This window comes from Solanum lycopersicum, chromosome 8 (assembly GCF_036512215.1).
Source record: "Solanum lycopersicum chromosome 8, SLM_r2.1".
Taxonomy (NCBI): Eukaryota; Viridiplantae; Streptophyta; class Magnoliopsida; order Solanales; family Solanaceae; genus Solanum; species Solanum lycopersicum.
In genome coordinates, this window is record NC_090807.1 from 53,759,622 (window position 1) to 53,774,009 (window position 14,388).

General features: G+C 37.8%; 1 protein-coding gene and 2 pseudogenes across 1 annotated transcript; 2 read left to right on the forward strand and 1 right to left on the reverse strand.

Annotated features, from left to right (window-relative positions):
• The first annotated feature begins 195 nt into the window (after positions 1-195).
• LOC101256612 (IQ domain-containing protein IQM1-like) lies at positions 196-1,267 on the forward strand (annotated as a pseudogene).
• Positions 1,205-2,186, forward strand: LOC112940041 (IQ domain-containing protein IQM1-like). Its single transcript, XM_026032621.2, has 2 exons — positions 1,205-1,459; positions 1,527-2,186. The coding sequence occupies exons 1-2, from the start codon at positions 1,205-1,207 to the stop codon at positions 2,184-2,186; spliced, it is 915 nt and encodes a 304-aa protein (XP_025888406.2).
• A 10,829-nt stretch (positions 2,187-13,015) lies between these two features.
• Positions 13,016-13,183, reverse strand: LOC112942091 (U2 spliceosomal RNA; annotated as a pseudogene).
• Between the last annotated feature and the right edge of the window lie 1,205 nt (positions 13,184-14,388).

Consider the following 14,388-nt stretch of genomic DNA (forward strand, 5'->3'; position numbering starts at 1 on the left):
TCAGCATGGAATGAGATTCTAAGACATAGTTATCTTATTTTTGCTGACACCATGAGAAGAGCTATTGTGAGATCGGTTAGCATTGAAAGGAAAAATAGAGAATTGTCTTCGATGACACTTATTTTCAGAGAAAAAGAAGATAAGAATGTTAGCAAGTCTGATTGTTCAAAAGAAAGTCTAAAACATGAGAAATAAAAGCTTAAAACTTTTGTTTCGATAACTAGTTTGGTTGTTGATCAACCACCAAGAATCTCGATTCCAGAGCCTTTAGTGTTCTTTTCTCCAAGACCTGTTATTGAACTTGATACTGCTGCGACTAAGCTCTAGACGGTGTACAAAAGTTATCAGACAAGGAGGAACCTTGCAAATTGTGTTGTAGTCGTGGAAAAACTTTGGTTCGTTTGTTTCTTTTGCCACTGTTCTCTTATGTAAATTCAATTATGTCTTGGTTTCTAATTTTTGTATTACTGTACTTCTTATGGTTATAGGTGGAAAGCCTTGGATTCCGTAACTTTAAAGCAGAGCTTTATATCATTTTTTATGTCAATAAACATGAAGCTGTCGTGTCGAGGTGGTCACGTGCAAGAAAAAGGGTTGCTAAGGTATGTTAACGAGAGTCAACTATACGTCCATGTTGTCTGAATATAGTTATTTACTCAAGAATTGAGAAAAATGATGTTTGTGGTCTACAGGTGGGCAAAGGTTTATTGAAGGACGAGAAGGCTCAAAAACTAGCTCTGCAACATTGGCTGGAAGCGGTAAGACCTCGTTGCTATGTGATCTTTCATGTATATGAAGTCTTAAACATATACTAGGGCACTTACTTCGCTCTTTTCTTCACTGGAGATTGACCCACGTCATCGTTATGGACATAACTTATAGTTCTGCTATGATGTATGGTCCAACAACAAAAGTACCCAACCATTCTTCTATTGGTAAGATCATCAGTCAGAAACACAAGTAGTTTAGGTTTCATTCATGTGTCAAATTCAAACTTTCATGATAAGTTTGTTTCTTTATTGAAGGTTGGATGTGAGTGATGAGAAAGAATTAAATCTTGAGAGTTCAAGAGAATTGATTTGCAACGTCAATGCATCAAGTATTTAGGACCTATAAGTCCAAATATGTAATCCATATGTTATCTACTTCCTCATTTGTAATTATTGCGCGTAATATATGTTAGATGGAAAATAATATTTTCAATATGTTTCGTGCATTATTATCACAGAACGAAAGGGAAGCCTACGAAATAGTTGTGGAGGATGGCAAATTGGTGCATAAGCAAAGCGGGATGCCCCTGAATACAACAGAACGATCGAAGTGGATTTTCGTTCTTAGTACTTCAAGAGTTCTTTATGTTGGAAAGAAAAAGAAGGGTGTTTTCCAACACTCTAATTTCCTATCTGGTGGTGCTACTACAGCAGCTGGTAGATTGATTGTTTATGATGAAATTCTTGAGGTATACTTCATAAATTACGCAAATAAGTACATATGTCATTTTCTTTTGTTTATTTCATTAACTTCAGTCTCATTTTGCACTGCATGCAATTTGTCCATACATCAGTCACTATCTTCCAACAGAAGATAATTTCAAGAAATTCATCAATTTCCTTGAGGAACACCATGTAGATTTGGCTAACGTTAAGGTAATGATACTAGCAATGCAAATATTAACGTTCCAATGTAGTGCAAATTTTGCACCAGTACTACTGATGCTAATAGGCAAATCATTAACTTTTTACCTACAAAATTGTGCAATAGACAATGATAGACTTTTATTGGAGTCTAACAAAGACATGGAGAAAACCTTATCACAAAATTGTGATACAGATAAAGCTAAGGACGATGGTATGGTCAGTGATGTGTTGACAATAACTGCTCATGAAGAAAAATTTACACATACCAGCAAAAACAAGACAGAAGAACCAGTTTTTGACTTGACCAAACGTTTGTCTTACAAGTGGATAAGTGGTGTTGCTTCCTGTATTGGTTGTGTTAGAGACTATTCAATTGATCTTCAATCTCAGGCCCTTGAAACAGTCAATCTATCTCCAAGAGTTCACTTGTCTCAGCCAAAGAACTATTATCAAATACCTTCACAACGTCCGAGCCCAAAAATCCTTGTATCGCCTAGGCTTGCATACATGGGACTTCCAAGCCCAAGAGTTTCTGTTACTACCTCGTGAATTCACAGGAAAAAGGTGAATGATTTATTCACTAATTTGTTGACCATGTCAATTAGTTCTTCAGCTAGGGTAGTGATAGGCATTCTTCAATGTTTAGTCACCTTGCGAAATGTAATTGAGAAATAACCAATTTTTATGAAAATAAAACCTGGAATAAAGTACCTCAGCTAAGTAGGCGTTTGGCCATGTGATACCATATCATGATATGATATCGTAAGATGGAATCAGCGTTTGGACATGCGATCTTACGCTGATTGCATCTCATGATTCAAAATAACCGTAATATGGAATCAAATGAGAATATCATATCATTATTTGAGTTATTTTAATACAAAAATTGATTCATGAGTTTATATTTTGTTAAAACAACTCCACATTTATATCTACTAACCATTTATTTCACATGTAAATAAAATTTATAATCACATCATTACTTTTTAAAATTTATTATTCTCACCGACAAAAAATTTATTATTCTCACCGACATATAGTCACTTTAACTCACACTTCACGATATTAAGTAATAAAATCTTGAAGAGTCGGTGAAAGCTTTCATTTTTACTCAAATATATTGATGAAACAATTACTTAAGTGGAGAACAAATAATTTTATAATAACTTATTATACAATTTTATGATTTTTCATTTATTTGATAATATTGAATAAACAATTGGGGCTATTTTAATAGTTTTATAACTTATGCAATTTTATGTTTATGAGAAAATATACTAACACCAAAATTTCATATCGCATGTTCAAACAAAACTTTAATTTCATCTCATGATTCTATATCATGATATCATATCGCATGGCCAAACGGGCCCTATGTATGTTGGAGTTCAAAGACTCCCTTTATGTCATGAGATTCAAATATCACATGTGAAACTTCCAATATCATATGGTGGAGTTTCAAATTTTTACAGTGAAACACAAGTATTGAGTTTAATCTTTAATTAGTCAAACTAAGATAATTATAAAAGTTCATTTGCTTGAGTCCACATCTACACGTATTTAAACTGTGAGCTATCATAAAACAACTGGCTGGAATAAAACTTATCTCCATTTTCTACCTAAGAATTGTATAATTTAAGATTTTTATAGATATCTTATTTTAAAGGCAAAATGGTATGGTGGACCCTTATACTTGTGTCAGTTTGTATTCTAGACCATTCTACTTACATTTTTGTCAACTGAACCATTACACTCAATAAAACACAATTTAACAAACCTCTCTGACCATTTACCAAACTTAGGTGGCATTAGAATGTGTGAGTTGGCAAAAGTGTGTAGTCACACGCTTCTTGATGCGAGTGAGCAACATTTTTACTAAAAAAATATTAAAATTTATAAAAGAAATAATTTTTGTAAAAATAATCAATTAAAAAAATCCCTTCTTCTTCACCCATTAAACCTATTTTTCAGTCATGTCCATCCCGTTTTTCTTTATTTTCCATAATCTATTGTCTTCTATTTAGCATATTTTGGTACTTCTTTAGTTCACTAATTTACCAACGAAGGTAGAGAGTGGCGCTGGTGATGCTTGCCGGAAACCACTGATACGCAATGGAACAAGAAAGAGGTGCGGCTGCACAACCACAAGCAGTACCAGCTCTTCTAACTTTTGGTGAAGGTATTGATAGTTTTGAGAGGAAATACTTAGGCTAAAATATAATATGTGAACAAATTTAAATCAAGATTTTGGTCCCTGATTTTGTTCAAGGATTGATGTCAAAGTTCATGTTAAAACGGAGAAGAGAACGAGGTGGGTGAGGGCGCGCAAGAATCTAATCATGGCGGCAAAAATGGTGATGGTGTGCAACAGAGATAAATTAAAAAATTGTAATGGTGTTTGGCCAGATCTAGAAGTGCGGTGCTTATATTTTTTATTTTGGGGAGGTTGAATGAGGAAAGAAAATGCTGATGATTTTCAACAGAGATGAAGGCAAGGAGGGAGAGAATATGGGTGGTTTCGCCGGTAAAAATGGCGAAGGCAGTGTTAGCTTTGGCGTGAAGCAGTGGGAGTGGGAGAGAATATATGGAGTTTTATTTTTAAAAATTAAATTAATATTTTATTAACCTTTAATTAAAGAATTTTGATGAATAATTTCAGAAGTAATTATGACATGTAATTAATATATCTGATGTAGATATGACAAGTCATTTATGTAAAGGAGAGTGAGCTATACACATGGTTGGAGGGGCTTAAAAGTCTCGTTTTATTTGAGTAGAAGAATTCAGTTGACAAAAATGTAAGTAGAATGGTTCATAATACAAACTGACACAAGTATAATGGTCCACCAGACCATTTCGCCTATTTTAAAATGACATAATACATAAACATTGACCTTAATTGACGTCTATGCCCTTCATCTTGGATAGAGACTTGAATTTGTACAAAATTGAACAAGAATACACACTTGACATAATATGTATAGGACACCACATATAACACATGTTTACTTGTTCAATTTTATACAAATTTAAATATCTAATACATCCAAAGTTTGAAAGTATCAAGTTAAAAGACATGTTTATCTATTATACCTTTTAAAATCACCAACAAGTATAATGGGCCAATAGATGCTCCCTCTGAAGTCTTTGGTATATAAAAGATGGCTACTTTGCCCATTTCACTTTTTCAATGCACAGAATAAGATTTCTTTACGAGAATCATACCAAAATTGGTGCTCTGCGCCAGGTTAAGATTGTAGTGTAACACCAAGGCAGCGTTCAATAGTCCTGATAGCAAACTATCATAGGGACCCCTCCTCAGAAATTGAGTTAAAATGATGTAGATGAAAACTCTACTTATCAAATATTAAATGGATAGAATAGAAAAATTAACAACTTGATTTCTATCTTAAATCTCATGTTTGGTTAAAAAAAATACTTTTTAGTGTTGGTGAATAAAAAATATTTTTCACAAAACATCTTTTATTTTTTACTAGAAAGTAGAAATTATACAGATTCTGACTCGAAAGCCAATCCCAATAACTAATCCAAGATCCGACCTAGATATGTAAATCAGAACTTGACCCTGAGTTTCGACTCAGGACCCAACATTCAAACTGGACCTCAACCCCTATCCCAATACTTAAACTGGGACACGGCACTAAGGACCAATCTAGGATCTAACCCCAAAATTTGACCAGATCCCGATTCCTAACCTATGACTCGACCCTGACCCTAACACCTAAGGCTAGACATGACTCCGACCATCTATTTGAGATTCAACTCCAATATCAGACTTGAATCAGATCCCCGATAATTGACCCGAACGTGACATTCCTACTGGATCGGCCCCAACTCTAATAACAGATAGTATTAAATAAATAGTATAAAATAATATTAGTATTTACTGTGTACTAATCCTAGTCCTATTAGGATTAGTACTCCTTAATCCTAGTCCTATTAGGATTAGTAATCCTTCCTATATCTCCTATATATATCTCCCATGTATTCCCTTAACACTTCAATACAATCAATATTCCTTCATGGTATCAAGAGCTAGAAAACATAGATCTTCTTTTCTCTAGGTTTTTTTCTCTCTTTAGGGCACCGATCGTTCCTTCTCTTCTCTTGGGTGGCGGCAGCCATGACAACCGAGGTGGATCCTCTCGATTCACTTCCTTCTGGCGTTAAATTCCTTCTCAGGCATCTTCATGCCCTGATTCCTAAAAAATTATCAGACATAAATTACCCTACATGGAAAATCACCGTTCTTACAGCCCTTGAGGCCAATTACCTTCTCAAATACGTCGATGGAAGCACAGAACCGCCGCCGGCATTCATCACCACCATGGACAAATCAGAAAAAACCAATCCGGCCCATGCCGCCTGGAAAGCCGTGGATGGCCAGATCCGATCATGTTTGATTGCGGTGATCTCTCCCACGGTTCAGAAACACGTCCGATCCTACACAACTGCTTATGCCCTATGGACGGCCCTCGCAACACACTATGCATCAATTTCCCACTCTCATATTTTTCAATTGCGTGATCGTCTCCACACAATTACCAAAGGCACGAAAACTATGGCGGAGTATTTAGACGAGGTCTCCACCATCATCACAGCCCTCGACACCGTGAATGAAATCATTCCCGAAAAAGATCTCGTCATGTGCATCGTTTGGGGGCTCCCATCAGCTTACTCCTCCATTAAACAGGCGGTTTGCATCAGTCCAACGCCCGTTGACCTGGCTACTCAGTCCTCGTGGCTAAAAAGTGAAGAAATCAACGTGGATCTGGAGAGCAAACTTCTTATCCGAGAAGCCGCTGTTATGGAGCCGGCCACCGCCTTCACCGCAAGCCAGAACTATCGCGGGGGCGTGGTGGCGGCCGGCAGGGGAGTCGCGGCGGCTACGGCAGAAACAGCGAAGGCCGCGGGCGCGGCGGTCGGCAGGGCAGTCGTCCGCCGTACGACGGTCAGCAGCACGGCAGCAACAACAGCATGCACTCCTTCGGCAGCGGCGGGCAGTCATCTTCCAGCGGCGGGCAGGGCACTTACGAGCGGAATCGTCCAACTTGTTAAATCTGTCAGAAAACAGGACACACCGCTGTTCGTTGCTGGTTTCGGTATGAGAAGAGCCGAAATAGTGATAACCGTGCCAATTATGCATCTCAAGCCGGCCCTTCCTCTGAATGGCTGTTGGATACTGGGGCCAACATGCACGTTACTTCTGATCTATCCAAGCTTAATGCTCCAAATCCACATCATAGCTCCAATGGTATTACTATTGGCAACGGTGAGTCCTTTAATATTTCTCACACTGGCAAGGGTACCATTAAAACCCCCACCGCTATCTTTCACCTAGGTAACCTTACCCACGTCCCTTCTATTAAAACCAATCTCCTTTCAGTTCACCAATTCACAAAAGACAATAATTGCTCACTCTTGTTCACCTCTAATGATTTTCAGATCCTAGACAATACTACCAAGAGGGTGATTTTTCAGGGCCGGGCCCCTGTGAGCATGGTCTGTACGTTCTTCCTGGCACAAGTTCGTCTGCCCACCTAGTTTCAGAAAGCGTTCCTGTGGCTCCGGTGGCTCTTTCGGTTGATGGCCACAGTCTGTTGTGGCACAGTCGTCTGGGTCACCCGTCTACTCAAATAATAAATTTTTAATGTCTCAATTAGGTTTTTCTTCCATTCATGTAAACAATTGTGACTCCTGTTCAATTGCTAAATCTCATAAATTACCTTTTACTTTATCTGAGAAGCATACAACTGCACCTTTTCAACTTATTCATTCCGACCTATGGGGTCCTACTGCTGTTCCTTCATTTGCTAGTTTTCGCTATTATATTTTTTTTGTGAATGATTTTACAAAATACACTTAGTTGTACCCACTAAAACACAAATCACAGGCATACACCACCTTTGTCACTTTTGAAAAAATGGTCAAAACACAATTCAATTCTCATGTTAAACTTTTTCAAAGTAACAATGGAAATAAATATGTAAATAACATCTTTGGCCAGTTTCTGCAATCCCTGGGAATTATACATCAAACCTCCTGTCCATACACTCCCGAACAGAATGGGGTGGCTGAGCGTAAGCATCGCCATCTCATTGAAACGGTGGTTACTCTTCTAAATCAATCTCATCTCCCTGTCTCCTTTTGGGTAGAAGCTCTAGCCACCGCAAACTACCTCATTAACAGAATGCCCAGTCACACCCTCTCCAAAAAATCACCCTATCAACTCCTTTACCAAGAACTTCCCAATTATACCAACCTCCGCGTCTTTGGGTGTCTTGCCTACCCTTGGCTATGCCCTCATATTACTCACAAATTACAACCCCGATCCCGTCCTTGTATTTTTTTTGGCTATCATCCTACCTCCAAGGGTTATCGCTGTCTTGACCCACAAACTCATAAAGTCTACATATCTCGTCATGTCAAATTTGTCGAAAATGAGTTTCCCTACGAGTCTATTTCCACCTCCACAAATACATCATTCATTGGCGTCCTTCCCCTTTTTCCAACATCCTCACAGGGTCCCTCACCACCTTCCCCCACACCTCCACCCACTACCCAACCACCCCTCATCACCCCTTCGACCGTCACCCACAATACACCTGCAACCACCACCCACACTCACAACCAACCCGAACCACCCCATACCCACAACATCTCCAGCCCGATCCATTTTGGGTCCTTCCCGGCCACCCCCGAATCACCACCGCCCGTGCCACCCCCCAATACTCATCCCATGTTAACCCGTGGCAAAGCCGGTATCTTTAAACCCAAAACCTTTCAGGCTACTATACTACCAAATACACCCCTTCCCGGTAGTGAACCAACAACCTAATCTGTTGCCTCAAAAAATGCTTATTGGCGTCATGCTATGGATGACGATTTTAAGGCTTTGACTGATCAGAAAACTTGGGTTCTTGTACCTAAGCCCCATGGGCGGCACCCAGTGGGCTGTAAAATGGGTGTACAAAATTAAACACAATGCAGATGGCAGTATTTCCAGGTACAAGGCTCGTTTGGTTGCTAAAGGCTACAATCAGGAGTATGGGCATGATTACTCCGAGACATTCAGTCCTGTTATTCGGCAGGAAACCATTCGCCTGGTACTATCACTCGTCGTGCGCAACAATTGGCTCATCAATCAGTTAGATGTTTCCAATGCTTTTCTTCATGGCATGCTTGATGAAACTATCTACATGACGCAACCACCGGGCTATGTTGATCCCCGCTTCCCTCAACATGTTTGCAAACTCCAGAAGTCTCTGTATGGGCTCAAGCAAGCCCCCCGTGCTTGGTACACACGTCTGAAAACGTTCCTCCAGGGACTCGACTTCACGTGTTGCGTACACGACACGAGTCTATTTACTCGACATTCAGCACACGGTACAGTCATTCTTCTTGTCTATGTAGATGATATCATTATTACAGGCTCTACTGCAGCTCTCATTCAGGATGTCACTCGAGCTATGCATACTACCTTCAAAATGAAGGACCTTGGCCCGTTACATTATTTTCTGGGAATGGAGGTTTCTCGGACAGGCAGCGGCTTGTTTCTTTATCAGTTAAAATATGCTCGAGATCTGTTGCAGAAAGCTGGACTGGAAAAATGCACCAGTCAACCAACACCGATGGCAGTCTCTTCGTCTACGAATAGAGCCGACACCCCCTTTGCCGATATCACCCACTTCCGCAGCCTCATTGGGGCTCTACAGTATCTGGCCATTACCCGTCCTGACATCCAGTTTGCTGTCAACCGAGTTGCTCAGCGCATACATCAACCAAGTGAACATGATTACCATTGTCTAAAACGCATTCTCAGGTACATTTTTGGCACTCTTGGTCGTGGTTTACTCATTCGAACCGGGGACTTGGAGCTTCGGGGTTTCTTAGATTCAGATTGGGCGAATGATAAAAATGACAGAAAATCTACATCAGGGTTTCTCGTTTTTTTGAGGCCGAACCTGATCTCCTGGTGTACAAAAAAACAACCCAAGGTCTCTCGGTCCTCGACTGAAGCTGAATACCGCGCCCTTGCTCTTCTTGCTGCTGAGACCATGTGGGTCACATATATTCTTCGCGAACTCCGCGCCACTCACACTGTTCCTGCTCTCTATTGTGACAACAAATCAACCATCTGTGTGGCCAAGAATTCCGTCCTACACACCAGAATGAAGCATGTTAATACCGATTGTCTCTTTGTTCGCGATGAAGTTCAAACCGGCACCATGACTGTGGAGTATGTACCCACTGAAGAACAACCGGCTGATATTCTCACCAAGCCTCTCCCGAGCCGACAGCACGATTACCTCAGTTCCAAGCTTCCGTTTGCTTCCGCTCAGCTCAGCTTGAGGGGGGATAATAACATATAGTATTAAATAAATAGTATAAAATAATATTAGTATTTACTGTGTACTAATCCTAGTCCTATTAAGATTAGTACTCCTTAATCCTAGTCCTATTAGGATTAGTACTCCTTCCTATATCTCCTATATATATCTCCCATGTATTCCCTTAACACTTCAATACAATCAATATTCCTTCAAACCCCAATGACTGACCTAAACCCTATCTCGACACTCAACCTAGTACCCAACACGTGAACCCGGACTCAACTTCCAAATTAGGGCCCAATCGTAACACCCAAAGCAGCGACAATAAAATTGAGACTCAAACATGATACTTAGATCGAGACCCAACTTTCAATCCAAGATCGGACCCCGAGATTTAACCCGAGACTCGAAGCCCGAATCAAAACTAAGATTCGACCCTGACATCCGACTCAAGACCCAAGTTTTGAACTGGAACCCGACCTCGACACTCATCCCGATTGATCCTGACTCTCGACTCTATACCCGACTTTCAAATCGAGATTCAATATTGATCCTCATTCGTGACCTGACTTCCGAATTGGGACCCAACCCTGATACTTGACTTAGGTGTCGACCTTGTCTCTCAAAAACTTGATGCGGATACCTGACTCAACATCCTAACCTGGAACCTCACTTAGGACTTTATACCTACACCCAATATGAGATCTCACTGCATATCCCGACTCTAGACCCGAGAGTTGGTTCTCAAATTAAACTCGAGAGTTGGGTTCCGAATGAAGAATTGAATCCCTAATTAGTATCAGGCTTCAATACCCGAGATTTGAGTTAGAATGAAAAATTGAGTCCCTGATTAGTATCAAGAGTCTGTACCCGAGACTTGAGTTAGGGTAGAAAATTGAGGTGCGAGGTTGAAAAAAAGTTTTGAGAAATGTTTTTGCATAAGTCATTTTACTTAAATTTAAGAAAAATCAATTTATTTTAAAAACATTTTTCAAAATAGTTAAGCAGATCAACCAAATATGAAAAAATTGGAAAATATTTTTCAAACAAAAATTGTTTATAGACTTTTACATGATTCTTTTTGCATTTTTAAAAAATAAACTATCCACATTTCTCAATTCTCCTTATATTTTTCTGCAGAGTAGGACCAGCTACTTTTTCTACTACACAAGTCCTTAGATATCAAATACAAGTTTTTCTTTTCGAGGCAAGAAAGGAAAAATACACAAGTATCCCCTAGATTATGATCAAAATTGCAGAGACACATCTTAATTACCCCTAACTTATTTTTTTGTAATTTTGTGCACCTTTTTGGCTTACTTGACATCCAAATATCTCCCAGCGCCTTAATTGCATGGAGTCACGGAGTGTGCCACGTAAGACAAAAGGTGTATAAAATTACTCAAAAAAATAAATACAGGGGTAATAGGACCTTAGTTTAGTGAAGGTGTGTCTCTTCAATTTTGATCATAGTCTAGGGGATACTTGTGCATTTTTCCGGTGAGAAATTATGGACTTTCAATCATTTGTAATGGCTTTTCTTCATTTGGGTTTGCGAAACTTTTGTGTCTTGCCATATGAAGAGCTTTTTCTTTATTGTTCTTGGTATGTTGATTTCTTGAGCTATTTATTTTGTATGTTTTGCAACCTTGCATATATCATGTAGTTGAAAATCAGAGGTGTAAATTTGCTCTCTCTCTCTTTTGACTCATTCATAATCTTTTATCATTGAGTCTTTTGTGAATTATGATACTATTAATTACCCTTTTCTGTTTTGGAGGAGAAATGATTTTTTTAAAACTACTCCTTTTCTTCTTTCAGAATTTGCATGATAATTTGTTAGTATCTTATCCTAGTATGTTGTTTATGGTATTTCAATTATCACGTGATTTTAATGCGATTTTGGCTACTTTTTCAGTGTTTCTTGTTTCGATTCTTTGTATTGTCCTCTTTTTTTTTATATCCGATTTGTTGCACTTGAGTTTTCAATAGCAATCTCTCTACATGAGTAGTGACAACTAGTTTGGTTATTGACAAGGAAAAAAATGGATCAAGTACCAAGAATGTCAATTACTGAATTTGACGCTGCTGCGACTAAGATGCAGACAATGTCAAGAGTTATAGGACAAGAAGGAACCTTGCAGATTGTGCTCTACTTGTTGAATAACATTAGTTTGTTTGCTGCCTTTCTCTTATGTAAAAATAGTTATAGTTTCTACTCTTGGTTTACAGTTTTTTCCTTCTAGGAGGAATGCATGGATTCTGCAGCTTTAAAGCAGAGCTCTATTTCATTTTTTGATGTCAATAAACATGAAGCTGCGAATCAAGGTGGTCACGTGCAAGAAAAAGGGTTACTAAGATATGTTATGAGAGTCAACTATACCTCCATGTTGTCTCAAATGCTATTGAAAATCGAACAAAATTACGTTTGTGATATAAAGGCAGGCAAAGGTTTGAAGGATGAAAAGGCTGGTAACACTGTATTAGTAAGACCTTGTTGCTATTTGATCTTTCATGTATATCTATAATATGAAGTCTTAAACATATATTACAAAACTTAATTTGCTCTTTTTGTAACTGCAGATTGATTATCGTTATGGACATAACTTACACTTGTACTATGATGTATGGTTCAACAGCAGAAATATCTAACCTTTCTTCTATTGTTAAGATCACCGGTCAGAAGCACAAGTAGTTTTGGTTTAAATTTACATTATAGGTCTGCTTCTTTTTTGAAAGTTGGATGTGGGTGATGGGAAAGAACTAAATCTTGAGAGTTACAATAGAGCTGATTTGCAATGTTGATTCTTCAACCATTTATTTGGACCTGTAAGTGCAATATAATCCATATGTTATCTAGTTACTCCTTTGTAATAATTGCGCGTATTTTAGATGTAAGATAACATTTCCGATAAATTCTCATCCATTATTATTGTAGAAAGAAAGGGAAGCTAATGAAGTAGTTGTGGATGCTGGCAACTTGGTATATAAGCAAAGCGGTATGCTACGAAAACAATAGTGGATTGTACTTCTATTTCTACAAGGATCCAAGTATAAGACCAATGCAACATTTGAGAGTCTCAATAGCAAGCTACTATAGTTAAGTCCCTTTCAAAAAATTAAGTTAATATCAGATCTTAAATTGATAAAACAGATACTTCACTTAGTCTTAGCCAAGGCCGAGAAAGGTATGCTTTTCTTCATATTAACTTGTTCAAACTGTACCCGATGCTTTCTTCCTCTCTTCATTTAAATGCTTGATGTGGAAATATATCCAGATCAAATAAAGTTACTAGCTTCTATATTAGATGGCTTGGCGTTTGATAAGGTGATTATTAATGGTAATGAAGTGTTCCATATTATTTGGTCCTTATACAAAATATAGGTATTTCATATTACTTATTTAATTTAAAATATTAAGGGAGTTTTATTTTATATTTTTCTCTTTCTACCTCTAGTATCAAATAGAGAAATTTTTTTAAAACGATTATCATTTGGTCATTAGAGATATATAGCTATAGTTTGAGTGTTTACAATTCATAACCACTCTGTGAGATGCTAAGCAAAAACAAATGAATCTTTCCTCTTTAGTCTCTCTTCAATATTGCTCGCATCTCTTCATATCTCTCTTTCTTTACCTCTCTGAGTATTTTGTATTAAATTTCACCCTTCTTTCTTTGTATTTCGACATTTTTTGAGGTATTAATCGATTGTATTTGTTGTATTTATATCATGTGAATTTTGGGTTGTATTCTCACCCCGCCCCACACTTTCTCTCTCTTTATTTTGTATCTCCGACTCTTTTTTTATTTGTATATTTTATAAGTTGTCAAGCGATTGTGTTTGTTGTATTCATACACATATTTAGGTTGTATTCTGTATTTTCACCTCTATATAAATATATTTTTCTTGAGGTGTCAAGCGATTGTATTTGTTATGCATATGTTCATTTAGGTTGTATTATGTATTTTCACCTATATATAAGTATATTTTTCTTGAGGTGTTAAGCAATTGTATTTGTTATGCATATGTGCATTTAGGTAGTATTCTGTATTTTCGTCTCTATAAAAGTATAATTTTCTTGAGGTGTCAAGCGATTGTATTTGTTATGCATATGTGCATTTAGGTTGTATTCTGTATTTTCACCTCTTTTTCTGTATTTTTTATGTTATTTAGGGTGCTAAAGCGATTTTATTGTTGTTTTAATTGTGTAATTAGGTTGTATTCTCTCTCCCTCCCTCCCTCCTTTTCTATTCTGCATTTCCACTTCTTTCTATATATATTTAAACTTTTTACGTGTCATGCGACTTTGTTTGTTGTATTTATCCATTTATTTACATTTTCTTCTTTATTTCCACTCTTTCACTTGCTTCCTCTTTACTTCTGTATTTTTTTGA

What these genes read in the sequence shown, in the direction of transcription:
- LOC112940041 (XM_026032621.2), top strand. Translation starts at nt 1,205, where the DNA reads ATGTTTCGTGCATTATTATCACAGAACGAAAGGGAAGCCTACGAAATA. An exon ending in TTTATGATGAAATTCTTGAG is followed by an intron (nt 1,460 to 1,526) that starts GTATACTTCATA and finishes CATTAACTTCAG; the next exon opens with TCTCATTTTGCACTGCATGC.